We start from the raw sequence: 28,000 nt of genomic DNA on the forward strand, positions 1-28,000 counted from the left end.
ACTGGGATTCCAAAAATCTGTAGAAATATTATTGCACAACCCATAAGATACATAGAAATGTACAGTAAGAACACAATGTTGATTCAGTATTTTCATATTGAATGCTAAAAAAAAAAAAAAAAAAAAAAAAAAATCAGGGAATATAAATATAACCTATTGAAGAAAGCTAATAGACTGGAACTTAGGAAGTTTGCAATTGGTCATTGTGTTGACCACTGGAATAAACTGCCTTCCTGGGTGGTTGAGGTTGACAGTCTGATGAAGGGACCAGCTGGATTGCTATATGATGGTGGGAAGATATGAGAAGAGGGATTTGATTTTTATGATTATGTAAGGCAATGTGTATATTAAAGCTCTAAAAGGAGCAAAATAAATACTGTTAATAGTGATGAAATAGTAAAGGTGCTATAAACTGAAGAGAAAGCCCCAAAACACACACACACAGTTAATAAAATTATTACTATAAGGATACATTGAATGGTACATTATCAAGGGCTAGAATCATTCAATACTTCCCAATAATAATTAGCAGCAGCATCTATGTGTATTTCTTATTGCCATCTGCGAGTATATGCAGGAATTAAAGACAGGATAACAGGTCATACTGTGAAAAGGTAATACATTTCTGATAATTTAAAAGCTTACTGGCAAAATAACCACTAGCCCCACAGCTAGCAGAAAGGACAACATACACCAATGAGCCAGAACATCATGACCGCCTATCTAATATGATGTTGGTCCTCCACGTGCAGCCAAAACAGCTCATACCTGGCAAGGCATGGACGCTACAAGATTTCTGGTTAGGTACCAACACCTAACCAGCAGATCCTTCAACTCCTGTAAGGTCCGTGGTTGAGATGCCGCAGATTGGAGTAGCTGTTCCAACACAAACCACAGATGCTCGATGGGATTGATGTCTGGAGAATTTGGAGGCCAGGGCAATACCTGGAAGTCTTCCTCATGTTCCCTGAACCAGTCTCCAACAATCGAGGCAGTGTGGCATGGTGCATTATCCTGCTGAAAGACAGCAATTCTAGAGGGGAAGACCATTGCCATGAAAGGGTGTACCTGGTCAGCAATGATGTTTACATAGGTGGTAGACAGAGTGCCCGGCACATGGATGACTGGATCCAGGGTATCCTAGCAGAACATCATCCAAATCATGACACCACTGCCACTGGCTTGTTTTCGTCCCATGGTGCATCCAGGCGGCACTTCCTCAGGTAAACGATGCACACATACCCAGTTGTCCACATGGTGCAACAGGAAACGTGATTCATCGGACCATACGGCCTTCTTTCAATCACTCAAGGTCGAGTTTCAATGCTCGCGTGCCCACTGTAGGTGCTGTCCCTGTGATCTGTCGTTAGCATGGACACTTGGGGCGGCTTGTGGCTACGCAGCCCCACTTTCAGCAGAGTTCCACGTACTGTGTGTTGTGCACATTACTCCCATCACCAGCATTCCAATTACTGGAAAGTTGCCACATACCATCTGGGAGAGTCTTCGCTCACCTCAAGTATTGATGAGCTGTGGTCGGCTAACACCCCTCCGACAGTTTGTGGGTTTCCCCTCCTTGGACCACTTTTAGTAGGTACTAACCATGGTTGACTGTGAGCACCCCACCAGCTATGCTGTTTCAGATGTGCTTTGGCCATTACAATTTGGCCTTTGTAAGACTTGCTCAAGTCTGCTGCCTTTCCCATCTGAATAACAGGAGTAACACTGATTAATGGAGCTCCGTATCAGGTGTTTTTTATACCATGTCCCGACCCGTGCCGTAGTTCACCTGCAGTTGCTTCGATTTGCATGACTCGCTGGTCAAATGTTTTGGATCATGTGTATATGTTTTGTACATGTATAAAAACACACCCCTAGGGGCTCACATATGGTGAGTATGGGCTTGGCACAGCCAGGGTCTGAGCTGGATGTCATCATCATTCTCTCTCTTGGTGATCCCCCCCCCCTCTCTCTCAAGAGTAACTCAATTTTTTTTTTTTGGCTGGTGCAGCAAAAGCCTCAGGCTTCCTTTCACCATATAGCTAATTATAATATTAATAAAATGTTGGAGGGGCAATACTATTAAGGTGTAAGTGAAATTATAAAATGTGAAATAAAACAAATTCTTAAACTATTTTATTAATGTCATTTTCCTCGGACATGCGCTTACCACAAACAAACAAAGGTTACTAATTTTTTTTCATCTTTCATTGTACCTTATGTCTGTATCTGAAAATAATGAGAAATTTGAATGATGTTATATTTTGGTTATGGTTTTAGTACCAACTTAAACTATACATCCAATCTTTATTTGAAATCTAGAAATTCTGCTTCCATTAATACATTTGTAGACCTTATTTTTTATTGTTACTAATAACACAATGAAATCTGAGGAGTCTTTTTGTATCAGTATGTGTTAGCATACTAATGATTGACAATGTTTCCCCCCATCCTCCAACTTTGTAATTATACTGATGTATCATAAGTGTAAAAGGTTTTCAGATTTTAATAATTTTGTTTAATCTTTAACAAAATAGGAAATATCTATCCAAATCAAAAATAAATTCAAAAACAGTTACTAGAATTTACTATTCATTATTAAGTATATATATATGTATATATATATAAAAATCAATAACAATATATTGTAAATTTTGGTAAGACTGCAATTTAATATTCAATAGCAAATAATAAATGCAGTTTTACATCACCTTCCTGCTTGGATTTGAATGCTTCAGTGATGATAAGGATGTATAGCTATATAATATTTCATATAAATAGAACATTCAATTTGGATGTTTTATTTATAAAACATTCAAGTTGGACACTAAACCAAGCTTCATAGCACAAAATTCCAATGTATACAAATAATCTACTTTTGTTTTATAAATCATGAAAAGAGCTCTTTTCTGCATTAAACAGAAAACTTTTTAGTTGTTTTTTTAAATACTAGTAGCTTGAAAAAAAAAAAAAAAAAAAAAAATTGGAATTTTTGACATTCTTGCAGATATAACAAGGTAAAGTTGTGTAGTTTTAATATATATCAATATTATTCTGACAATGATATTCATTACATTTCACTTAATGTATCTCATTAAGATTGCTTTCATTTTCAGCCTAGAACAGTTTCTGTGCAATAAAAAAAAAAAAAACTTTTGGGTTGCGTTTCTAATGACACTATAGAATCTTATAATGGCACATCAAAAATATTTATTGTTAACCTGTTACTGAATGTAATGTAGTGCACAAATAGACGGTCCCTTTCAAGTTAGCTTGAAAGGAGATTCAGCACCACATACACTATTCTCCCCAAGGATGATCATTTCTGTGGTGCTCTTATTTATTTTTTGAGGGAAGAGAGTTCAAGGAGAATGTATTATCCATATACTATAATAACAAGAGCCAAAAGAAAAGGGGGGGGGGGAAACCAACTTACATTTATTTCAAAGAAAATAAATATTGCATTGGCAATATTTTAAGGCAAGGTTGGCAATCTAGATAAACATTATCAAAGTAAGAATAAATCAATTCACATAATGAATGGGCTAATAACAGATCAATACTAGTATATCTGTGCACAAATCAGTTGCATTATAAATTGTATACATATTTGAAATGCTTTTATCTTGATGGCTACTGCAGTTAAGAGCTCTTTTCTGAAATGCTTCGAGCTTTATAAGCTTAAAATATGTTTATATCTTCCTAATATATATTCAGCTATCATATGGGGACCATCATACTGAGCAAGGCTTTGGGTACTCTTCAACATATCTCACTTATTAAGTTCTTTGCATTAAAAAGCACGATACTCAATATACAGAAATTTAGATTTTATGTAAATGAATAAATTGAAAACCCAAAGCATTTATATCAACAATTGATAGAATTTCCTTTTTGTGCAATTCCTGAAAAACTTCAGAAATATTTGACAATATTTTACTGCTAAGTAAAAGTATGAGATAACCCAGAGCCCATTGCTCGTACATCATTGTAACACAAATAATTTTTCACCTTTATGAAGGCTTCTGTGTAAGAAATGCAATTCACACTTACGGAGTTTTGCAAAATATAAGTTAAATATATTATGCCATATTAATAGAAAGTTGCTATTAAGGCCTCTAAATAAGCCAGCAAATTAGTAGCAAGCTGTAATCCTTACTTATCCTTTTTATTTTATAAAAAAACTTGGAAGTCAACTTTAATTATGTGCATCAAATTAAAACTTATATTATCTTGCTTTTCTGTTTGAAACCTTGGAGCTGGCAATTTTTGTGACCCTCAAAAGGCACATTCAAGCTCAATTCAGAATGAAAGAAGTGTAGCTTATTAATGGTAAGTCACAAATATTGTGCCCTTCATAGTTTTCAAAGGTGTGAAGAGCCTTTTAGTAGTAAATATGACAAATGTCGAGCTGTTGTATAGATGAAATAACAGTGGCATATTTGAAAGATATAAGCTTGCACTGCTGTAATACCATCTGTATTATACTGACTGCTTCCTTTGTAAATCCAAATGTATGTTGAAACTGAAATCAGTGAAAGAAGTGCATTCAAATGAGTTTCTTATCCTCTGAGGACTGCAACACTCTCAAAGTTTTGCTAGACACTTTGCAACAGTCTGGTGTTGTTTTTAATTACACAAATTGGTATAGGAGCCATACCTTAGTCATCACATGCCAACCAACTCTACTGAATGACACAACATTTGCATTTTGGTTTCTTCTTTATCATAACTTGTTCCACTTGAGAAGCATCTGATGGTGGAACAACTATACCATGTTGTACTTCTACTAGGCCCGGTTCCAGTGGACTTGTATCTTTGGGAGTAGTTCCATTGGCACCGTGTTTTGGACTGCCCACATTGTTGGCTGTAGTATATTTCATAGGTGATTCAATATCACCTGGAACTACATCATCTTCATGCTCACTGGGAACTGGAGTAATAGGTTTTCCTTCTTTTATAAGGCTAATAATACTATCAGCCTCTCTGCTAAGCTCTCCATCAGGCCGAAAAGGATTGTCAACACCGTCAGTACTAAAGAAAAAAAATATAAAAAAGATATAAAAGAGTACAATAAATATACTCTGACAGTCATTCAATTATGATGAAAAGAAATTTTAACAGTATATAAAGTTTCCAAAAAAAAAAGAAAAAACTGTTGGAACTACTTAGATTATCAGCATGTCTTTGAAATAAATATTAAGCAGTTCTCAATTTTTTTGTTAAACACCATTAAAATTTAATAAAGTGAATAAGTTTTGTGCCAAATCCAGGGTCAGATTTACACATAAACTAAACAAGCTACAGCTTAGGGCCTCACATTACAAGGGGCCTCGCTCCATCTTAAAAAATCATTTTTTTAATATTGTCACAGGTAAGAGAGAAGGGCTATATCTGAGAAGTATAATTTTTAAATATTTTCCTTTATGTAACTCTGTAATATTAATAATAACTATAGATGAGGTATTGTGCTCTAGGTTTAATTTAATTTTTAAGAGTGTCAGCATTATGTGCAAAAAGCACCTGTCTTCACCATGCCCATCTACATATAATGTCTACTCCTAATGGAGAGATTTTCATATAATTTTACGTTTGGCTTGTTTAGAAGAATTTGTTGAGCCATCCAAATTTCATTAAAATTAAACCAATACAAATCTCTCAATTATTATTTCTTTGTATGTCCATCTGTATGATTAGCATGAGATGGATAGACAAAAACTTGACTCCTACTGAATGGATTTTCATAAAATTTTATATAGTGAAACGTCCTTAATAGCTATATATAAAGGATTTTTTAAAGCGGACACCTCGGTCTTGGGTCAACAATGACACTAATTAGACTTATGACAGCCACAGATTACGGAGTAGATTGCAGAATGTTGTTAATAAGCTCACAACTACTGATATAGAATTTGCAAACTTCATTTTGACTATCTGAAGCAGTTTCACTAACATGTACATAATTTAAGGCAATAAAATTGTAAACCTGAGAGAGCGGAGAAGCAGTGAGTTTTAGTGAAAATGTGAGAATAGAGTTATATAATACTCTATAATAAATTTCTTTTAAAAAATTAACACGCTACAAATGCAATATCTTACATTTGTAGTGTTGCCAAAGCTATTGGCCACAAATTTTGCCCATCTCTGCTCCCACCTCTTTCAAAACCAGATGGTTCTGTTTTCACTTCAGCCAAGGATAAAGCTGACCTGCTAGCATCCCATTTTTGTTCCACCTCATTTATTAATGATCTTGCTAAAACACCTCCCACCATTCCCAACATGCTCCATTCAATGCCTCCTGTGGTCTTCTGTCAAAAGGATATCAGAAGGATTTTGACGAATCTTGATGCTAAGAAAGCTCCAGGTCCTGAGGGTATTTCTCCACTTGTTCTCAAAACCTGTGCTCCTGAACTTACTCCTGTTCTTTGCCGCCATTTTTCCTTCTGCTTGGAAATTTGCTCATATCCAGCAAGTTCCTAAAAAGGGTGACAAATCCCTCCCATCCAATTATCATCCCATTGCAATTACTTCTATTCTTTCTAAAGTAACAGAGAAATTAATTAACCGCCAACTCTTAAACTACCTAGAAACCTTCCGTCTGATCAAATTGCCTGTATGGATTCTGTCGGTGTCGATCCACTGGTGATATTCTGCCTTGTTACCCATTTATGGACAAATTCAATGGAAAAGTTTGGGGAAACACAAGCAGTTGCTCTTGACATCTCAAAGGCTTTTGATCGTGTTTGACATAAATGTCTCCTAAACAAGCTTCCATCTTATGGTTTGCCAGCTATTTTTTGTAATTGGTTATCCAGTTTTCTCTCTGATCACTCACTGAGAGTGATGGTAGATGGCTCTGTCTTCTAACTTTTCCACTAATGCTAGTGTCCCCCAAGATTCAGTTCTTTCCTCCACTCTTTTCCTCTTGTATATTAATGACTTTCTTCCATTGACTGGAAATCCTATCCATAGTTTTGCCGATGATAGCACATTGCATTGCACTTTCCATTTTGAGAAACCTTGCCATGCTCAATCAGCTTCAACTTCTCGAATATCCGCTAACAATTCCTTAAATGCCAATCTCCAGGTAATTCTCCAGTGGGGGGCAAAGACAACTTAGTTGATTTCAATCCTTCTAAAACTCAGTCTTTTTGTCTTATAGCATTAGTAGAGGCATTTGATGCAAGAAAGCAAGCTTATGCAGCATCAGCCAAAAAAAAAACCCACTTCCACCTCACCCCTCTGTTCGTTCAAAATACCTGTCCAGCTGAGCCTTAAACTTATTTAGGCTATCAACCTCCACGACAAGGGATGGAAGTCTGTTCCACCAACCAACCACCCGCTGGCTAAAGGCAAATTTCCGCATGTCTATCCTACATCTGTCTTTCCTCGATTTGAATTTATGCCCTCTCAGGTGATTATTCTGAGCTAGAGGAAGAATCCCATCAGCATTGAGCATGCTCAAACCATTCAAGGCTTTATACACCTCTATCAGATCACCTCGCTGGTGCCTAGTCTCCAGCCACTGTAATTTGCAAAACTTAAGCCTTTCTTCATAAGAGCACCCCTTTGTTCCATTCACTAATCTTGTTGCCCTTCTCTGTACTCGTTCCAGCAGCTCTACATCCTTCTTGAAATGAGGCCTCCAGACCTGTATACAGTACTCTAGGTGTGGCCTGACCATTGCCTTATACAAGGGAATAATCACCTCCTTATCCCTGCTGGAAAAATTCCTGTATAGCATTGACAATACTCCATGAGCTACTCTTGCAGCCTGTCTGCACTGCTCAGAGAACTTCATATCTGCCTGCACAACCACCCCCAAGTCCCTTTCATTCTCTACCACTGTCAGTGTAGTACCACAGAGTTGATACGTTGCTCTGGGGTTGCTGTTTCCCATGTGTAGTACTTTACATTTGTCAATGTTAAACTTCATTTGCCACCTCTCAGCCCATCTGCTCAACCTTTCCAGATCCTGTTGCAGCAGCATAGTGTCAGTAGTGGCCTTGACAACCCTGCCAATTGTATATTGTATCGTCTGCAAACTTGGACATTAAGCTTGATATACCATCATCAATATCATTTATAAATACAGAAAACAATAATGGACACAACACTGAGCCCTGAGGGACTCCACTAACATTAGTCCACGATGAGCAGTGTCCATTGATTACCACTCTCTGTCTTCTCCCCCTCAACCACCCCTTTATCCATAGCAGCAATTTGCCTCCAATGTCACACTGCTCCAATTTGTGTAGCAGTCTTCCATGTGCAACAGTATCAAAAGCCTTTCTAAGATCCAAGTATATAATATCAAAGCTATTCCCTGCATCCAGTTCTTTTGTGACTGCATCATAGTATCCAATAAAATTGGTCAGGCAAGACTTCCCCTTAACAAAACCATGCTGTGTCCGAGCTATAACTGAAGTCTTGTCTAAATGATTCTGCAGTGCTTCTTTAACCAGTGCCTCCATTAATTTTCCTGGAACAGAAGTTAAGCTCACAGGTCTATAATTACTTGTGTCAGCCTTTGATCCTCCTTATATCGCAAAAAGGATTCTTCTGCTCCTATGCTTATCTTTGGTGACACTCCAATTTCTAGGCAAAATGATATCTCTTTTGGGGATTACCCTGACTTCTAATCTCTCTTGGCATAAGTACATTTCAAATATTCCTTCCTCTCCATCTAAAAAACTTGGTTTTCTCTTTTGCTCTCACCATCACTTTTCTTCCAAACAGCTGTTCACTCTCTACAAATCGCAAATCCACCCTATCATGGAATATTGTTCCCAAATCTGGGGTGGTGCCCCCAAAACCTCTCTCTCTCAGCCTTCTAGATTCCCATCTTCCTCGTTTATGCATTCAGCTGCCGTTTTTCGGAACAACTTTCCTTCGTACGTATTTCCTGAGAATTACAGTCTACAGAAGTTCAAGTCTAATGTCAACAAATATCTTCTTTCGTCTTCTCAACCTCCAACCCAAGCATGGTACTAAGTACTATAGGTTCTAATATCTCTTGTGTTTAGAGGTTTTCATAAAAAAAAAAAAAAGTTACAAATGACAAGTTAGAGGATCCCCAGTACCAACTGACAATCAACACTATGTCCTTTCTGTATTGTAATCCCCATAATTAAATTCTGCATCCATTATATCTGAGTGACACCACCTCTCTGATATCCCAAAAATGTCTGCATTTGATGTCTTGACCTTCAAATCAAATTAAGTTTATTTACTATGCTCCTACATTGGGGTACATATAACTTAATCAGATTCTTGTTATTTCCCAGCATTTCACAATTCCAGCACCTCTGCCATGTTACTTATGCCCACTTTGTTCAAGAAAATCTCGTTTGCCAATTCCAGAACCTGTAACTGAATTTTGGGAAAACTGGCATGAAGTTCTTGAACACAATGAATACACTTCAGCCTTTTATTCTGCCATATAGAGTTTATTGTGGCACAAGAGACCTCCTGTCATGCTTTTGCAACCTCATCTTTTTGTAAGCAAAAAGGCCTGCATGCTCTGGATTCCGTTTTTGCTCTGTGGCACAGAGCAAAAATGGAAAGAAAATGACTGGCTGCAGTAAAAAAACATTAATGCTCACATGAATAAAAACAAAGCACAAGTAAAAATAATACAGGAAAGTAATACATAGCTTTTGGACTGGAAGGCATCCATCTGTTGTGAGCATTAATCTAAAATATAGAACTCTTATCTGCGTGCCATGGCAGTCATGTATGGTGAACTGTGTGTATGTAAAAATTAGCTGTTAGAAGGGAAATCTTGTAGAAGGAAAATGCCTGGGAACGTTACAAATGCCAACGTTTGTCAGCCAAGAGGATGGTCTTCTCAGTAACGGGATGGATGCGACATCCTCTATTCCAGTTAAAGGATCTGCTACAGCATGAGATGTGCAGCGATTCCAACCAGGCACAGCAACCGATCAATGATCATGATATAGCAGCGTGGGTCAATGTTGTGCTGGGTTGAGCAGAAGTGCTCAGCAATGGCTGAGTGCTCCACATCCACTAAACGGATAGCTTTTTCACATTCATAAACGTAACTACCGAGCCTCCTAAAAGTTTCCCCAATGTAGCAGTCACTGCAGGGAATACAGTAGACTAATCCACTCAGCAGCGGGGACCAATGTTTTATCTCTTGAAACGAGGGATCACAACTTCTTGCCTGGGAGTTATAAGCACTTTATCCCATGAGCCTTTAAGACTAGAAATCTGTTGTGATAGATTCAGGTAGGTAGAACAGGATAAAGGCGGTCGAGATGGAGTCATTACCGCACATGGTCCACCTGTAGATTACACCTATCTAAGGCACAGGTGGGGTAGCCACACCTCACAAGATCTGTTAACCCTAGTAATCTCAGTGCATCTCTTATCCACAGAACTAGAGTGGGTCCAGGGTTAGCAGGGCTCGCACTGTGCCGAGAAGATGTCTGCGTGCATGTGCTGACTGGTCGCAAGCACACATAAGCTTGCGATAGACTGTTGTCTTCAAACGAGTGCTCTCATGCCGGACAAGGGTATCCAAGTATGGAAGGGTATTATTGTCTGACAACAAGGACAATACCAAGGGTATTTTATCCTACAACTCCCATTACCAACATAGAGCTGCTACAATAGACTGCTCACAGTTTGTACTAAATTTGAGTGATAAGCACTTATCAGCAGAGCAATTGAATTTACTCACCCTGGGAATGAATTTTGCTGTTCTTCACCGCAGGCCACCCATCACTGAGATTGCCTTGGGTGTCAAAGTGTCATTAACACACATCTCTAATCTCAGTCGCCGACAAATCTCTGTTCTCAACACATTGAAACGGGATACTTCCATTGTTTTCCTTCCGGCAGACAAAGGGCATCAAAGAGTCATTTTGAACTATTCCGACTATGAAGTGAAAGCCCTATTACTCCTATGAGACACCTCTACCAACCAGTAATCATCTCTCCTGCCAAGACCCTGGAATGATGGGAGTCCAAAGTAAACAACCTCATCAACGGTTGATTTTGGTAATGGGAAAGTCACCGAATCCATACGCTGGCATCTACATGCCTCCAGCTGCCAGATTCTGCAGTTTTACGGACCACCAAAAATCCACAAGGAAGGAGAGTACCCTTAAGACCTATCATCTCCTGTTGTGGTTTGCCAACTTAAGAGTTATGTAAGTTTGTTTTGAGCTTACTCTCTCCCCTCCTGGGCCAGACTACCAACACCATCTCTAACAGTGGGGAGTTCCTAGATTGGACCTGTACCCTATCCATCTTGGATCATCAAGTCATAGCCTCATTTGACGTGGTGTCTCTTTTCACTTTGATCCTGGTCAAACTGGCCATTATACATGCCAAAGAGCTTCTGGACAACGACCAGACCCCGAGCAACAGAGCTCCAACTTTAAAGGACATTTACGCCGCCCTTAGATATGTGCTTGACTTGTGGGGACCATCATGTTTGGTGACCATTTACCAGCAGATGCACGGTATAGCCATGGGTTCCCCCGGTTAGTTTATGGCAAACATCACAATGGAGGAGTTGGAGAGTCACGCATTTGTGGGTCTACCAGATCCCATTGCCTTTTGGTGTAACTACCTGGGTGTTTGTGGCCATTCCCAAGGAGTTGGGCAACCAACTTTTGCACTACCTTAACTCTCTGTCGCCTTTCATTCAAATCCACTATCGAGCTGAAGTCAGACAATACCCTTCCATACTTGGATACCCTTGTTTATAACAAGGGCATGCATTTGAAGATAATCTATCGCAAGCTGATGTGTGTGCTGGCCAATTCACCAACTACCAGTCAGCACATGCAAACAGCCATATTCTCAGCAAGCGTAAGCCCCGCTAACCCTCGCCTGGACCCACTCTAGTTCTGCGAATGAGATGCACTGAGATTACTAGGGTTAAGACATATCTTGCAAGGTAAAACTACCCCACCTGTGTCCTATATAGGTGTGACCTACAGGCCCATGCGCAGTAATGACTTCACCTCGACCGCCTTTATTCCATTCTACCCAAACCTATCACAACAGATTTCTAGTCTTAAAGGCTCATGGGAAAAAGTACTTACAACTATCGAGCAGGAAGTTGCGATCCCTCGTTTCAAGAGTTAAAACATTGGTTAAAATATATTTTACTGCAACCTGTCTTTTTTTTCTGCGGCACAATAATTTATTATTATTAATCATCTTTTTGCTTCTTAATATTATATTCACTCCATGATTCCCGAACTGATGGGCTGATCCTTGCCCCACTCTCTCTCTCTGTTTGAGAAAGATCAGTTGTTGCATGGTCTGCTGAGATGATAAAGAATTGAATGTTGCTCCTTGGTTTATTGGTTACAACAAACGGCAGGAAAAACTATTTCTATATTGTGATCTAGATATTCATTGTTATTATAACAAGATGGTCAGGCATGTTGTCAAAAATAAACAAGATGCTGTTCTTAGATTTTCTTCCTTACACTATTTACTGGAGAAGCAAAGTTTTAAATTATTAATGTTATACTAAAATAATATAATTCAAAGACTGCATGTATCTCTCACCAGTCAATCTATTACATTAAACTAAAAAAAAAAATAGTGCTTCCATTACTAAGCCTTTGCGTAATAACTCAACAAACTAAAATATTTTTGAGCAGACTGGCGCTATCTAATTCTAAAGATGAGTTACAAAGAATATTTAACCAATGATCTAAGAACTCCGGACACCAGAAAAGAACTTCGTTTTGCATATTGGAATTCTAATTAAGTCCCTTTGACAGTTCTACTTAAAATTGAAAGAAAAACAGTGAAGTAGAAATACAAACTACTTGCCTAACAGATCAAACCATACACTGCTTAACTGGTCAACACATTTGTTGACCAGGGGAATAATCTGCCTCTCTGAGTGGTCTAGGCTGGTAGTAAGAATGTGTTTGTTTTTGTTTTTTTTTTTTTTAATTCAGCAAAAATCTAGTGTTTTTGGCCTATATTAATACTAATTAACGTAAGACTGTTTTGATTCAACAAAAAAGCTAAAATTTAAAATTTATGATAAAAACATAAACTACATCCAATGACTCGACATTTGCAGCTGTTTCTATTTGGGACTTAATTAAAACGCCATTAATAATGGCGTTTTAATTAAGATCATAAATTTTCTTTGAGATTACATAGCAAATACGCACCACTACAGGATTTTGTTTTTAAGCATTTAGAATGCTTTGAAAATATTATAACGTGATAGTCACAAATGAAGTGTTTGGTTATCAAAATAAATGCTACAAAAATTTTTCTTGTAACTCTTTTCATTAGTTGATGATTCATCAGTCTGTGTGAAGTTCATCAGTATCTGATAATTATGACTAACTGTTAGTCTCAGGAAAGTACACTGTAATTTAGAACTTATCATGCAGAATGCCTAAAATGAATATTGTTCATATTAAAAAATTAGTAAAAGTAATGGGAAGACAAAACCCTACTGCATTTGAGGAAAATGGGTTTACAGTTATAAGAGAAGACAAAGTTATAAATTTAGAATTTTGTTAAATAATGAGGGCAAAATTTAGGAATTTTAATTTTGAGAATCCATATGTTTTGCACTATCTTCCTAGCTCTTTGACTCTGGCAAAGGAATACCTAGACTGAGACAGACTTAGAATATGCCAACTACTACTGTATAACCCTCTGTCTTCATGACCAAGAAGACCCACTGTGAGGCTGCTACATAGCAAGTAATCTGAAAGAGCAACTTGGTTGGTTAGGATGCTACATGTTGGCTACTGACACACTGTTTATCTTGCAGAGGTCTGCAAAAAGAACAGGGGATGTGTAGTGCCATTTGGTGTACCTGTGTCAACCATGAGTAAAGTGACCAGACATCGCAAATTTCAGTCGTTTGCCCCATATTGCAAACTGTCCCGGATTGGGCATGTAGCCTTCATACTTAATAATGGCAAACATAATGCAAATCATTTGCATTAGGTTTGCCGGGAACCAATGGTATAACGGAAAGAGTTTTTTCAATAGTAAATAAGCTGTGGACATCAACAAAAACACAGCTGACCGTAGAAATGCCAAAAGAAATACTATGAGTTGAGTGCAATTTTGCCAATTCTTATGAAGAATTTTACGAAGAAATAGCAAATAAATTATTACGAAAAATTCACTCAGCAGAAATATAGATTTAATTATATTATTTAATTTCTCTTCTTTTTATTGTTAAAAGAAGTATGTATTATTATTTCACAGAAAAAACCTAAGCTTTTTTCATTAAACAAAAATAAAAATCGATTAAAAACATGACCCCCTCTAATAAGTGGTATTTTACCCCCTTCCAATCACAATTATTTTACTCAGTTCACATCCTTCACGCAACCTTCACTGAACTATGTTCATTACATAGCATAACACGAGGGGTACCGTACACTGAATCTCAGCCTTTCTTTGAAAAAAATAAATGCACACATATACACTGTGCTGCCACTTTATTAGGTACACCTACCTAGCAGCATGTTCACCTCTTTAGCCTTCAAAACAGCCTGAATTCGTCTAGGCATGGATTGAACAAGATGCTGAAAATGTGCAGGAATGAAGTAGGTCATGCAGTTCCTTGAGATTCGACAGAGGTGTAGGCCTGCAGCGAACAGCTCATCCTAAAGATGTTCAATAGGATTGAGACCTGCGGACTGAGCGGGCCACTGCAGCAAAGAAAAGTCATTGTCATGTTCCTGGAACCATTCCATAGTGATTCAGGCTTTGTGCACTGGTGCATTATCCTACTAGAAGTAACCATCTGACTGAGGATAAACTGTCAACATGAACGGATGCACTTGGTCAGCAACGATGTTTAGGTACGATGTGGCATTCAGACGTGAATCTATGGGTATCAATGGACCCAATGTGCACCGGCGCATTATCCTGCTGGAAGTAATTCTGTTCCAGGAAAATTAATGGAGGCACTGGTTAAAGAAGCACTGCAGGATCATCTAGACAAGACTTCAGTTATAGCTCGGACACAGCATGGTTTTGTTAAGGGAAGACTTGCCTGACCAATTTGATTGGATACTATGATGCAGTCACAAAAGAACTGGATGCAGGGCATAACTCTGATATTATATATTTCGATCTTAGAAAGGCTTTTGCTACTGTTGCACATGGAAGACTGCTGCACAAATTGGAGCAGTGTGGCATTGGAGGCAAATTGCTGCTATGGATAAAGGGGTGGTTGAGGGGGAGAAGACAGAGAGTGGTAATCAATGGACACTGCTCATCGTGGACTAATGTTATTAGTGGAGTCCCTCAGGGTTCAGTGTTGGTCCATTATTGTTTTCTGTATTTATAAATGATATCGATGATGGTATATCAAGCTTAATGTCCAAGTTTGTAGACAATACAAAGGTTGGCAGGGTTGTTAATGACACTACTGACGCTGTGCTGCTGCTGCAACAGGATCTGGAAAGGTTGAGCAGATGGGCTGAGAGGTGGCAAATGAAGTTTAACATTGACAAATGTAAAGTACTATATATGGGAAACAGCAACCCCAGAGCAATGTATGAACTCTGTGGTACTACACTGACAGTGGTAGACAATGAAAAGGACCTGGGGGTAATTGTGCAGGCAGATATGAAATTCTCTGAGCAGTGCAGATGGGCTGCAAGAGTAGCTCATGGTGTCTTGTCAATGATATACAGGAATTTTTCTAGTAGGGATAAGGAGGTGATTATTCCCTTGTATAATCATAAGGCAATGGTCAGGTCACACCTTGAATACTGTATACAGGTGTGGAGGCCTCATTTTAAGAAAGATGTAGAGCTGCTGGAACGAGTACAGAGAAGGGCAACAAGATTAGTGAATGGAACAAAGGGTTGCTCTTACGAAGAAAGGCTTAAGTTTTGCAAATTACAGTGTCTGGGGACTAGGCACCGGCGAGGTGATCTGATAGAGGTGTATAAAGTCTTGAATGGTTTGAGCATGCTCAATGCTGATAAGATTCTCCCTCTTGCTCGGAATAATCACCCGAGAGGGCATAAATTCAGATTGAGGAAAGACAGATGTAGGATAGATGTGCAGAAATTTGCCTTTAGCCAGTGGGTAGGTGGTTGGTGGAAAAGACTTCCATCCCTTGTTATGGAAGTTGATAGCCTAAATAAATTGGATCAGCTGGACAGGATTTTCGAACGAACGGAGGGGTGAAATGGAAGTTTTTTTTTTTTTGGCTGATGCTGCATAATCTTGCTTTCTTGCATCGTATGCCTCTACTAATGCTAATGCTATTGTAACCATCTGACTGAGGATAAACTGTCAACATGAACAGACTTCAAATGAACAGTCAGCAAAGATATGGCATTCAGACATGAATCTATGGGTATCAATGGACCCAATGTGTGCCAAGAAAACATTCCCCACACCATAGCACTGCCCCCACCACCTTGCACAGTAGTCTTCAGACATGACGGGTCCATGGATTCATGTTGTTTTCGCCAAATTCTGAGAATTCCATCAACCTGATGCACCAGGAACTTCGACTCGTCAGACCAAGCAACTGTTTTCCAATCCTTGATAGTCAAGTGCTGGTGTTGCTGTGCCCACAGGAGGCATGCTCTCTTGTTCTTCATTGATAACAAAGGTACACGATTTGGCTGTCATCTGTTGTAGCCCATTTGTGACAAAGTGCAACTACTAGTGGTCTGTTGTGATATTGTGTTCTGCACGCCAAGGTTGTATTCTGATGTGATGTGGGACATTGTGGCCCATCTGTTTGCTTGCACAATTCTAGCCATCCCTCCTCTAACCTCTCTCATCAACAAGCAATTTTCTTCCACATTAGTGGAAGAAAATTGCTTGTTGATGAGTTAGTGCCGTTGAGAGGATGTTTTCTGTTCGTTGCACCATTCTCGATACACCCTTGAAACTGTGGTGCATGAAAAGTTCAGGAGATGCTTTGTCCAGCCTGTCTTGCACCTACTACCATGCGACATTCGAAGTCTATTAGATCACTCCTTTTTCCCATTCTTGCTACGGTTTGTATGCTTAACTGATACTAGAAAGGTTGTTCTGCTGCATTTATATCCATAACTGTGGTCATGTGACTTGCAGTGTTGTGGGACAAACCATTTGTGTGCACAGCAGGGGTGTACCTAATAAAGGGGCAGCACAGTGTATACACACACACACACACTATATTTGGTTTTTTTGAGAAGTTTGATATTTTATAAGTTTAGTTCAAAGTCAATGTATTTAATTTTTATTTTGTATGTGAATATTTTTTATTTATGAAATTTTCTAAAAAACGTGTATATTTTTTCTAGGGGGTTGCAAAATCTCCCCCTATAGATGTCCCACATTGGAATGATAGGGATCTGGTCACTTTAACCACGTGAGACTGGGATGATTGAAAGTTTATAACCAGAGCTGATGCTGGACGTAAAAAACTGCAGTTCTGACTGCAGGTGTACTGAACATTATTAGAGAGAGAGAGCCAGGAGAGAATGGGAGGAAATAGTGAATCTCCACTTACTCTTATTGATTTTAGAGCCAACAATGGCTAGGGCTATACAACTTGTAGAATGCTGGCTAGTTTTAAATCAATTCCCCACACTACCCAGGTGAGTATCACATGGGTAGTGTGAAGAAGCAAGAAGGGTTCCCACAGCATCAATGAAGGTTGTTACTGACACGGACACTTCTATTTGGATCACCCAGCTTTTTTCCCAATTTTTTTAATATTCCAGTTTCTCACAAAGACCTGACCTATGTGACAACTGGTAGCCCTAGCACCCATCATTCACCCCTCACTTGTAAGTGAAATGCAAATGATGATTTTTAGAGGTCTGACCCGGAGAGAGTGAATGACAAACTTATCAGTGGTATTTTTAAAAATCCTGGAAATAAGGTGAGTAGAGGAGGGTGTGGATGGTGGAGATTTTAATTAATCTCTTGCTGGATTAGTAAAATCTGGGCACACGATTAAAATGTGCCACAGGACTCACACATAGGAGGGTCATCAGCCCTCAGCAAGAACGAATGTGTCAGATGACTATGTCCTATGTGGGTCTGGGCTAGGACAACTTCCTCTTTATGATATCTGCACAGACTATACTGCCAGGTTCAATTACAGGCTTTATCTGATGTAATTTACTTGTCTGTGTACTCCATGACTCCTGCCATTGGGAGTGTATCTTTTGGTGTATTATTTGCCTGTAGTCTGTATAGGGGACTGATAAGTCACAATTATTAGTGGGAATTGTTGATTTGGCTGCAGTGTCAGCCAAATCATTTCCCCTAATCCCAGTGTGGCTGGGAATCCAGTAGAAGCAGAATCATATTCATGTTCATGGAGAGAGTCGATCTTCTGCTGAACCCGAGACAGAACTGGGTGAGGATTATATCTCACTGATAATTAAAGCCTGTAAGATGCTCAAAGAATCAGAATATAAAATGAACCGTTGGTGCTGGTATTCAGCAATGTGGTCCACGGTTAACTCAATAGCATGCAGCTCTGCAGTAAGTATGCTGCATTCAGGGAAAATCTGCTCTGATATAGTGGTGTCCAGAAAGACAGCAGCAGATCCTACATATGATTCAAACTTTGAGCCATATGTATGCGTGAAGTCAGAATGTTCAGCCTGGTGTGCTGAATAGAGCTGCAGGTGGACATCTGCATGGAGTATCTGACTTTCCCCAGTTTTCAAGGGAAATGTTGCATGTTGGAACGTGAGCATGCCAGGGTGGAATGGGCTGCTTTGGTGTTTGGGCAACCTTGTCTACCTTTATTTCAAGTTCTCTGAGTAGCTCTTGGACATAAATACCAAAAGGATGATTCGCAGTCTCATGGGCTCTGTATAAACTTTCCCATCATGGTCATATAGGATGGTCTGGCAGGAATTTCAGTTTTAAAGCATACTTTAGAGACAACTGCTTACGTCGAAGCGATAACGGTGGTTCATGTGCTTCAACGTATAGGCTTTGGACAGGAGATGTTCGATATACTCCAGTAGCTAGACATGATGATGAATAGGGTCCAGCCATCAAAGTACACTGCTTCTAGCCAATGCATATACTTGGCTACCGTAGTCTAGTTTGGATCGTACTAGTGCATGGTAAATGCATAATAGGGTGCATCGGTCTGCACCCCAAAGTATAGAGGAGAGAGAGCAGAGAATATTCAGGCCTCCCGTGCACTTTGTACGGTGTTGACGGATGTGTTTCAGAAGGTCAACTTTTTAGCAAATAAGAGTTCCCACGAATTTTGTGTCTTGTACTACTGGAATAGTATTTTGTCTGACCTTCAATTCAGGTGTTCAGGATGAAGATTCTGCTTATGACAAAAATGTACGTAGTCTTCTGTGAGTGAGAACCCTGAATCCATTAACAAGTGCCCAGAAATTAATGCGATCAATGGCTTGTGGCCATTGTCTTTCAATAACCCTCATGTTGCATGACTGACAAAATATGCTAAAGTCATCAACATAGAGTGGTGTTTATAGTTGGAAGAAGTTGTTCTCTGATAGCATTTACTTTGATGGCAAAAAGCATGACACTTAGTACTGATCATTGCAGTACTCCCTACTCTTGGCAAAATGAGCAAGAATCCTACACGAACTTGAAAAGACTGATTGGTTAAAAAGTTTTTAATAAACAGAAGAAGATACTCTCTAAGACCAATACTATACAAATCTTTTAAGATACCAAATCTCCAAGTTGTGTCACACGCTTTCTCCATATCAAAGAATACAGATACAAGACGTTTGAGTTTTAGGAAAGCATCCCAGATGGATGCTTCCAGTCTAATAAGATGGTCCAGAGTGGACCGATTAGTTCACACTGGATGCTGGAGAGAAGGTCATTAGTTTCTAAATATCAGATTAAATGAAAATTAACCATTCTCTCCTGGATTTTGTGCAGACAGCTAGTCAAAGTGCTAGGATGATAATTAGTAGGGATTTTAGGATCCTTTCCTTGCTTGGCAAATTCAAGAACAATTGCCTTGTACCAGGCATCCAGAAACTGCTCTTCAATAAAGATTCTATTATATAAAAGGAGCAGGTGATCCATAGATTTTGGTAAAAGATGCTTAATCATTTCATAATGGATGCCATCTAGTCCAACATCACTTGCCTTAGAAAGGACATGAGCTCTTTTCAGTTCCTGTATAGCGAATGGCCCGTTGTAGGGATAAAGGCCCTTTGATGTGCCCATGTTTCGATTTTATGTTTGAAGAACTCTGGGGAACAGGAAGATGTTGCAGAGATGTTTGAAAATGCTATCCACTGGGTGAGTTTGATGGAATGGATCCACGATTCCTTTTGGCTGTGATGGCAAATGTAAAGTGCTTTCGCTCGTGCACATTTAAAAGCTATTAGATTGGCTGTGGTAAGATATCGTGGAAATATCTGCCAATGCACTTTCAACAAAAGTGGGTTCTACCCTTCATTAATCCCAAAATTTCTGTTATTGTGCAAACAGGAAAAATGCTTGATTAATACTTGAAAAATGCTTAAATCTATACACAGGACAGGAGATTCAGCATTGTACAAGCTGAAAAACAAGAATTTAAAATTAGCGGCATCTCTCTCATCTAATTATTGAAGCACACTGACTTTGCATTTTATGGCAGCTCCTCCAATTCTTACATTCTCTGGCTTCCTATTGTGGAGAAGTGTGGGCTGGTGTCCAATTGTTGAAGCATGCAGGTTTTTCTATTCACTTGAAAAGCAATGCAGAGGGTAGGTTTTTTTTTGGACACAAAAAAAAAATATATATTTGACAATTAAGACTGCATTAAAAAAATGAACAATTCTGAATTATTTCTTTCCAATTTTAAGTTTATAAATGAGGTAGCTTTTCCTGTGTGCAATCTTCAAAAGACATTGGTAAACCTGGTCAAGAGTTAAGATTTCAACTTTTGGTGGAATATTTATGCAGCTTGGGATCACATCAATTCACTGCAAGACAGTGCAAGGTACAAGACAATTGTTGGCTATGATAATTTGACAAGTATGATAATTCTATGAATTCTTAGGGAGAATTTGGTGTAAACAAGGACAGCAAATGCAAACTTTTAACATGCTGTGCTGTAAATGGTGTATTCTGTGATCATAATCCATTCTTGATATTTGACATTTTTGATGGAGTGTAATATCCACCTTCATTTTTTAATGCACATTCTACTTTTCTTTTAAGAGATCATGTTAAAAAGTGTCACGGAACTGGTTAAAGACTGGGATACAAGAGAACCTTGTTTGCACTTTTACTTCTGTAAGTTGCATTTTTGAGCAAATAAACATGGAGGGAGGGTTTGTTCCAGAAACCATTATTGGATGCTGGCTGGGTAATGCGGATCTTCTGATGTTCAGTTTGCAGTCTGTGCTATAATTTTTATTAAAAGAAGTTAGTAGTGGGCTAGTACTGTGGATGAGTTAAGGAAAGGTGAGTGAGATTGTGTGTGGGTCAGAATTGGAGTCCAAATCCCTTACATGGAAAAGCACTCTGGCCAAGTGAGGCATTTTCACCAGGGCCTGTGGCAGTTTGGTGCTCCTGGTTAAGGGATGGTACCAATGGAGTCTTGCTGAAATAGGCACATACTCCCTTTCTAACATGCCTATGAGAAGGATTGGCACGAATACTTTTATACAAAATAAATGGATGCCAAGTTATGATATGGTAATGCATTTTTACTCCACTATGTTAAAGATACATCATAGTGAGGAATCAGGCTCTTCCATGGTGGATAAGAGACATTGCTATCCTGGAGAATACATTCAAATTCAAATGCTCTTTTAGTCAAAGACTTGTAGGTCTTTGTTTCACTATGTTTGGTTTCATAAAAATGAAACCATTGGGGATTACAGAGATATTTCCAGTTGAAATGTGTGTGAAGACTGTATTTTAGCTGCATGTATACATAAAAGTGATTTACCTCTTGAGAAATAGTAGGGGCTCATTTGCTTCCCTATACAAGCTTTTTGTCGGAGAAGTATAAAAGCCCTGAGGCTGTTCAAAGAGCACTATGCTGAATAGTAGTGAGATGCTGTAATGTGCTCTTCCCGGTAGAGAAATATACTGGAGAACTATAATCTAGTCATTATCTGATTAATGCCTTATGTAAATTTATTAGAGATTTTCAGTCTATACCACAAGATGTAGCTGATACTGATCGAAGGATGTTTCGTTTTTGTACATAGTAAGAAGCTTAATGAATGTTACAAATGCCTGAAAGTTAAGTTTATAGACTATCATTAATTCCAAAAAATGAATGGTATTTGAAACTAGAATAACATTATTCTTTATCTGTAGTTCAAGGTGCAGTGCACAAGTCTTTTGTAGAAATGAATAGCAGAGGACTTTTGGTCAGAAATTCGATAACCATTTTGTATGGTCTAGCATTCCAACTTATTTATCGCCAGCTAGAGGTGGCACTCTATGGTATTCATGTTCTGAGAACACAGGCTATAGTAAGGTCATCTGCATACATGTATGCTTCCAGAATATGTGGGTTGTCCTGTGCCATGGTATTTATTCTGAGGGCAAATAATGTTGCATATACCCTTTCAGTACACCTTGCTCTTGAATGTGAGAAAGGAACAAGGCTCTGAAAATGAACCTGAAGAGTTTTATAATGGAAGGTTTGGATCAGCTGGGGAAAGTATCCTTATCCTCTTAAGCCTGCAGTGTGCAATAGTGTGCCATGGGAGCAACATGTGTTTCAAAAGCCGCAAGTGGAATTTTATTTATTGATTTGAAATTGTTTTTCTCTTAAATTTAGTATTGTTTTGTGGTTTTCTGAGAAATTTTGCGTATTTATTCTTTACTTGGCTTTTGTAATTGCATAAAAAAAACCACAGTCTACTTCTTCCAGCATTGTATCGATACAAGCATTTGAATTCGGCCACCATTGTTTTGTATTGATATAACAGATACTGGAAGTTTCTACATAGCTTGTAGCAGTCTATCAGTATTAGCAGAGGATTATAAACTATAATTTATAGCAATACTTGTGTTTTAATAATTTTACTTTATCAAGTAGTCCATAACATATGACATTAATATTTGTAGAGCTTTTAGAATCAGTCTATTTGATGTAGATATAATATCGCAAATAGTTTGCATGAGAGTTCGAATCACGTAGATTGGTAATAGATTGTTAATTTATTAAAACTACTTAGAATTTACAAATATAAATGTTATAGCCTAATACTTATAACAAACTTGATAGGAGATACGGAATTAATATAATGTAAACTTGGTAAGGGATACGAAATATGTATACTGTAAGCTTGATACCGAAATATGCATATATAGAGTTAGTACTGCACTGAAATATAAGTTTAATGTAGTATTTTAATTGTATTGAAATTGAATCGAAATCATGCCTCAGACCAGAACAAAAAGCTCAAGGTAGTGGAAGTGCTGTGGCTTAAGGGAGAACTGGGGGGGGGGGGTGGCCTCTGAATCACAGCCTTTTGAAATGTACTGCTTGTTTGATGTTTGTGGGGATAACAGGAATGAGATATGATATTGCCAAGGGGAATGTCTCTGTATGTGTGCTCAATGTAAGGAGAGTGAGGAAGTAGGCACCAACTCAGCATTGTTCAGTGCCTTTGTGAGAGCTTCAAGAACAGAGTGGATGCCCTTGGAAGGATTTAAATGGGGGGGCATCAAGCTCTCAGCTGCCCACATCAATGCCACAGCTTTCACTTGAACATCAGATAACACAGTGGCAATCCCCAAGGCAGAATATGCTGGTCCCACAGGAGCTAGTTATTGTTGGTGACTCAATTGTCAGGGAAACGAGAAATATATTGTGCAAAACGGATAGGTGGAATAGGATCAGGGTATGTCTGCTAGGGGAAAAAGTTCAGAACATAGAACAGGTATCATCTTTTAAGGGAACAAAAGGTGGTACTGTTGTACAGGTTGGCACTAATGACATTAAGTGTAGGTCTGCAGGATTACTTAACAAGTACAGTTCAATGTTAAAAAAAAAGATGTGAGTTAGGGTTAATTTTGAAAGCATCTGCAATTCTGCCCAGACATGATAAGAAGAAGTACATGGTAAGAACCTTGTCAATCAATTTGGCCCTGGAGAGATTGTGCTCATGGGGCAGAATTTTTCTCAGTGTGGTCTATGCTTGTTAACAGGAGTGACTGCTACAAGGATGGGATACACTTAAATAGTAAGTTTGCAAGAATATTTGCCAATGCTATTGAAGCAGTGTTAGGTGGGCCAAAAAACTGCTAGCTTGGGGGAGGGGGATACACAGACAAATAGATTAACAATGGCCACCGGCAGAGGTGAAAGTGATTCTTGCACTGCTTCTATTGAAATGAGCAGCAGCCTGGGAAGCAAGGTGCTAGGGATTTCTAGAACTGTTGAGTGTCATCATGGAACAAGTAAATACATTGGCGGTGTTCAGGTAACTTAGAATTAGAACAGGTACATGTATACTTGCATGTACACCAATGCTAGGAGTTTAGTTTATAAATTTGACGTGCTGGTCAAAAAATAAAAGGTGGATATTGTTGGGATATCAGAGATGTGATGCCACACGGATATAAGAAATGCAGAACTTGAATCTGGGGAGTATGATGTGTACAGAGAAGACAGACAGGATAGCTAAGGAGGAGAGGTTATCCTGTTTGTTAGGAAGCAAAATCTAAGGCAGTGCAATGTTGAGTCAGTTTGGTGTGACATAAGCACTGGGAAAGCAAAAATAAGGGTAGGAGTGTGTTAAAGCCTAATGACTCTGATGAGTACAATGAACAACTGTACAGAGAAACAGAGTATGGGCAGTAAATCAAAATTTGTTTTAATGCAGAATTTTAACGTCCCAGATATTGACTGGAATTTATGGATTGGTCACTCGCAACAACAGCAAGACTTTTGTAGACATACTGGATGACTGTTTTCTACAGCAACATGTGTAAGAGGCAACCACTGGGAATAATACTTTTGATCTGATTATCAGTTGTGATTATTCATGCATTAAGAATCTGGAGGGAAAGAACCACTAAGGAGTAGTGATCACAGTGTACTAATGTGGGGTTTACTTAAAGATGTAATTACCATCAGGGGTAAAGGGAATGGTATTTGCTTTCGTAAAGGTAACTATGGTGGTCTTAGACAATTCTTAAATTCTATACTGTGGGACCAACTGATGATGTTACCAACAGCAAATTCTAAATAGGAAGCATTCAAGGAAGTAAACCTGGACGCTACTAGGCTTTTCGTGCCAACTAAGAAACACTGTTCAAATATAGGCCTAAATGAATGTCAGATGAACTAATGAGACCTGTGGTGGAGAATCAAAATGCATGGGATGCATAAAAATTATTAGGTGACACAGAAGCTAGTCTGTAATCAAAGGAGATTAGGCAGGCGATGAATGCAATGAAAAACAGCAAAGACTTCTTTACTTATGTAAACTCTAGAAGGAAGGGGATGAATCAGATTGGTTCACTTTATATCGATAGTTTGAATGTTGATCCTGCTCAGGTAGCTGACAAAGTGAATGAGCATTTTGCATCTATGTTCACACATGAGGAATTCTGTGGAGAAGTGGAAGCCAGAAGTTTATCCAACTCTAATAAGGAGCTAAATGACTTTGTAATAACAAAGAGGAAAGTGGAGGAGAAATTATTGAAGTTAAACATAAGAAATGCACCTGGGGTAGATGGGATCCATCCAGCTATATTAAGGAAGGCAGCAAAGGAAGTAAGCAAACCCTTAGCCATAATTATGAGCGAGCATCTTTGTATTCAGGGTTGGTCCCCATGGACTGCAGAAGTGCATATCTATTCTCAATCCACAAAGGGGAGCATCAAAGGGCAACACGAGTAATTACAGACCTGTTAGTTTAACTTCTGTTCCAGGGAATGGAATGGAGTCACTAGTTAAAGAAGTAATGCAGGATCATCTAGATAAGACTGCAGCTATAGTTTAGACACAACATGAGATTGTTAATAGGAAATCTTGCCTGACCAATTTGATTGGATACTACGATGTGATCCCAAAGGAACTGGATGCAAAAAATAATTTTGATATCATATACTTGGATTTCAGGAAAGCTTGATACTGTTACACATACACCGATGAGCCAAAACATTATCACCACCTACCTAATATGATGTTGGTCTTCCACGTGCAGCTAAAACAGCTTGTACCCGGTGAGGCATGGACACTACAAGATTTCTAGATGTGTCTTGTGGTTTTTGGTACCAACACATAACCAGCAGATCCTTTAACTCCGATAAGGTCCATGGTTGAGACGCCGCAGATTGGAGTTGCTGTTCGAGCACAAACCACAGATGCCCAATGGGATTGATGCCTGGGGAATTTGGAGGCCAGGGTAATACCAGGAAGTCTTCCTCATGTTCCACAAACCGGTCTTGAACAATCCAGGTGGTGTGGCATGGCATATTATCCTGCTGAAAGACTGCACCACCAAAGGGGAAAGACCGTTGCCGTGAAAGGGTGTACCTGGTCAGCAATGATGTTTAGGCAGATGGTAGATGTCCGAGTACCTGACACATGGATGACTGGACACAGGGTATCCAGCAGAACATCACTCAAAGCCTGACACTGCTGCCACCGGATTGTTTTTGTCCCACGGTGCATCCAGACACCATCGCTTCCCCTGATAACCAACGTAACAGGAAATGTGATTCATCAGACCAGATGACCTTCTTCCAGTCACTCAATGTCCAGTTTTGATGCTCGTGTGCCCATTGTAGGCGCTGTCGCTGGTGAACCGTGGTTAGCATGGGCACTCGGAGCAGTCTGCGGCTATGCAGCCCCATTTTTGGCAGGGTTCTATGTACTGTGTGTTGTGACACGTTACTCCCATCACCAGCATTCCAATTACCGGTGAGTTGCACCACAGTCGCCAAGTACCATCCGGGAGAGCCTTCACCCACCTCGAGCATCGATGAGCCGTGGTCATCCAACACCTCTCTGGTAGTTCGTGGGTTCCCTCTCCTCTGACTACTTTCAGTAGGTGCTAACCACGGTGATCATTAGCACCCCACCAGCCGTGCCATTTCAGATGTGCTCTGACCAAGTCATCTGGCCATTACAATTTGGCCTTTGTCAAACTCTCTTAAGTCTGTTGCCTTTGCCATCTGAAGAACAAGAGCAACACTGATTTATGGAGCTCAGTATCATGTGCTTTTTATACCGTGTCCCGACCTGTGCATGTGCCATAGTTCACCTGCAGTTGCTTCGATTTGCATAACGACTCGCTGGTCATAATATTTTGGCTCATCGGTGTAGAAGGCTGCTGTACAAATTTGAGCAGTATGGCATTAAAGGAAAGTTGCTGCTATGGATAAAAGGATGGTTCAGCCAGAGAAGACAGTGTGGTAATCAATGGACACTGATCGTTGTGAACTAATATTATTAGTGGAGTCCCCCAGGGTTCGTTGTTGTTTTCTATATTTATCAATGATATTGAAGGTATAACAGGCTTAATGCCCAAGTATGCGGATGATACAACAGTTGGCATGGTTGTTAATAATAGTAATGACTGTAGCAGCTGCAACAGGATCTAGAAAAGTTGGACAAATTGGCTGAGATTTGGCAACTGAAGTTTAACATTGATAAATGTAAAGTACTGCATAGGGGTAGCAGTAACCCCAGAATAATTTACCAATTGTGCAGTACTATGCTCAGGGTAGTGGAGAATGAAAAAAACCTGGGAGTAATTGTGCCATCTGACATGAAGACAAGCTACCAGAACAGCTCATGGGGTCTTGTCAATGATATACAGGAACTTTGCTAGCAGGGATAAGGAGGTATTATCTCCTTGTATAAGGCAATGGTCAGGCCACACACCTTGAGTACTACATACAGATCTAAAGACCTAATTTTAGGAAAGATGTAGAGCTGCTGGAATGGGTACAGAGAAGGCCAATGAGTTGGCGACAGGAACTAAGGGATGCTCTTACCAAGAAAGACTTGAGTTCTGCAAATTATACGGTGTCTGGAGACTAGGCATCTGCGAGGTGATCT

At 39.2% G+C, this 28,000-nt stretch overlaps 1 protein-coding gene across 2 annotated transcripts in view; it reads right to left on the reverse strand.

Annotated features, from left to right (window-relative positions):
* Nucleotides 1-2,972: 2,972 nt before the first annotated feature.
* Nucleotides 2,973-28,000, reverse strand: part of LOC150085580 (uncharacterized) — a 433,845-nt gene continuing 408,817 nt past the window's right edge. For both annotated transcript variants that reach the window (XM_090374122.1, XM_090374123.1), the window contains one exon: nucleotides 2,973-5,034. In XM_090374122.1, coding sequence (XP_090230248.1) covers nucleotides 4,686-5,034 — 349 coding nt within the window. In that variant the 3' untranslated portion in view covers nucleotides 2,973-4,685. The remainder of the gene's footprint in view (nucleotides 5,035-28,000) is intronic.

Source organism: Mastigoproctus giganteus, chromosome 5 (genome assembly GCF_048544385.1).
Source record: "Mastigoproctus giganteus isolate SK-2022 chromosome 5, ASM4854438v1, whole genome shotgun sequence".
Taxonomy (NCBI): domain Eukaryota; kingdom Metazoa; phylum Arthropoda; class Arachnida; order Uropygi; family Thelyphonidae; genus Mastigoproctus; species Mastigoproctus giganteus.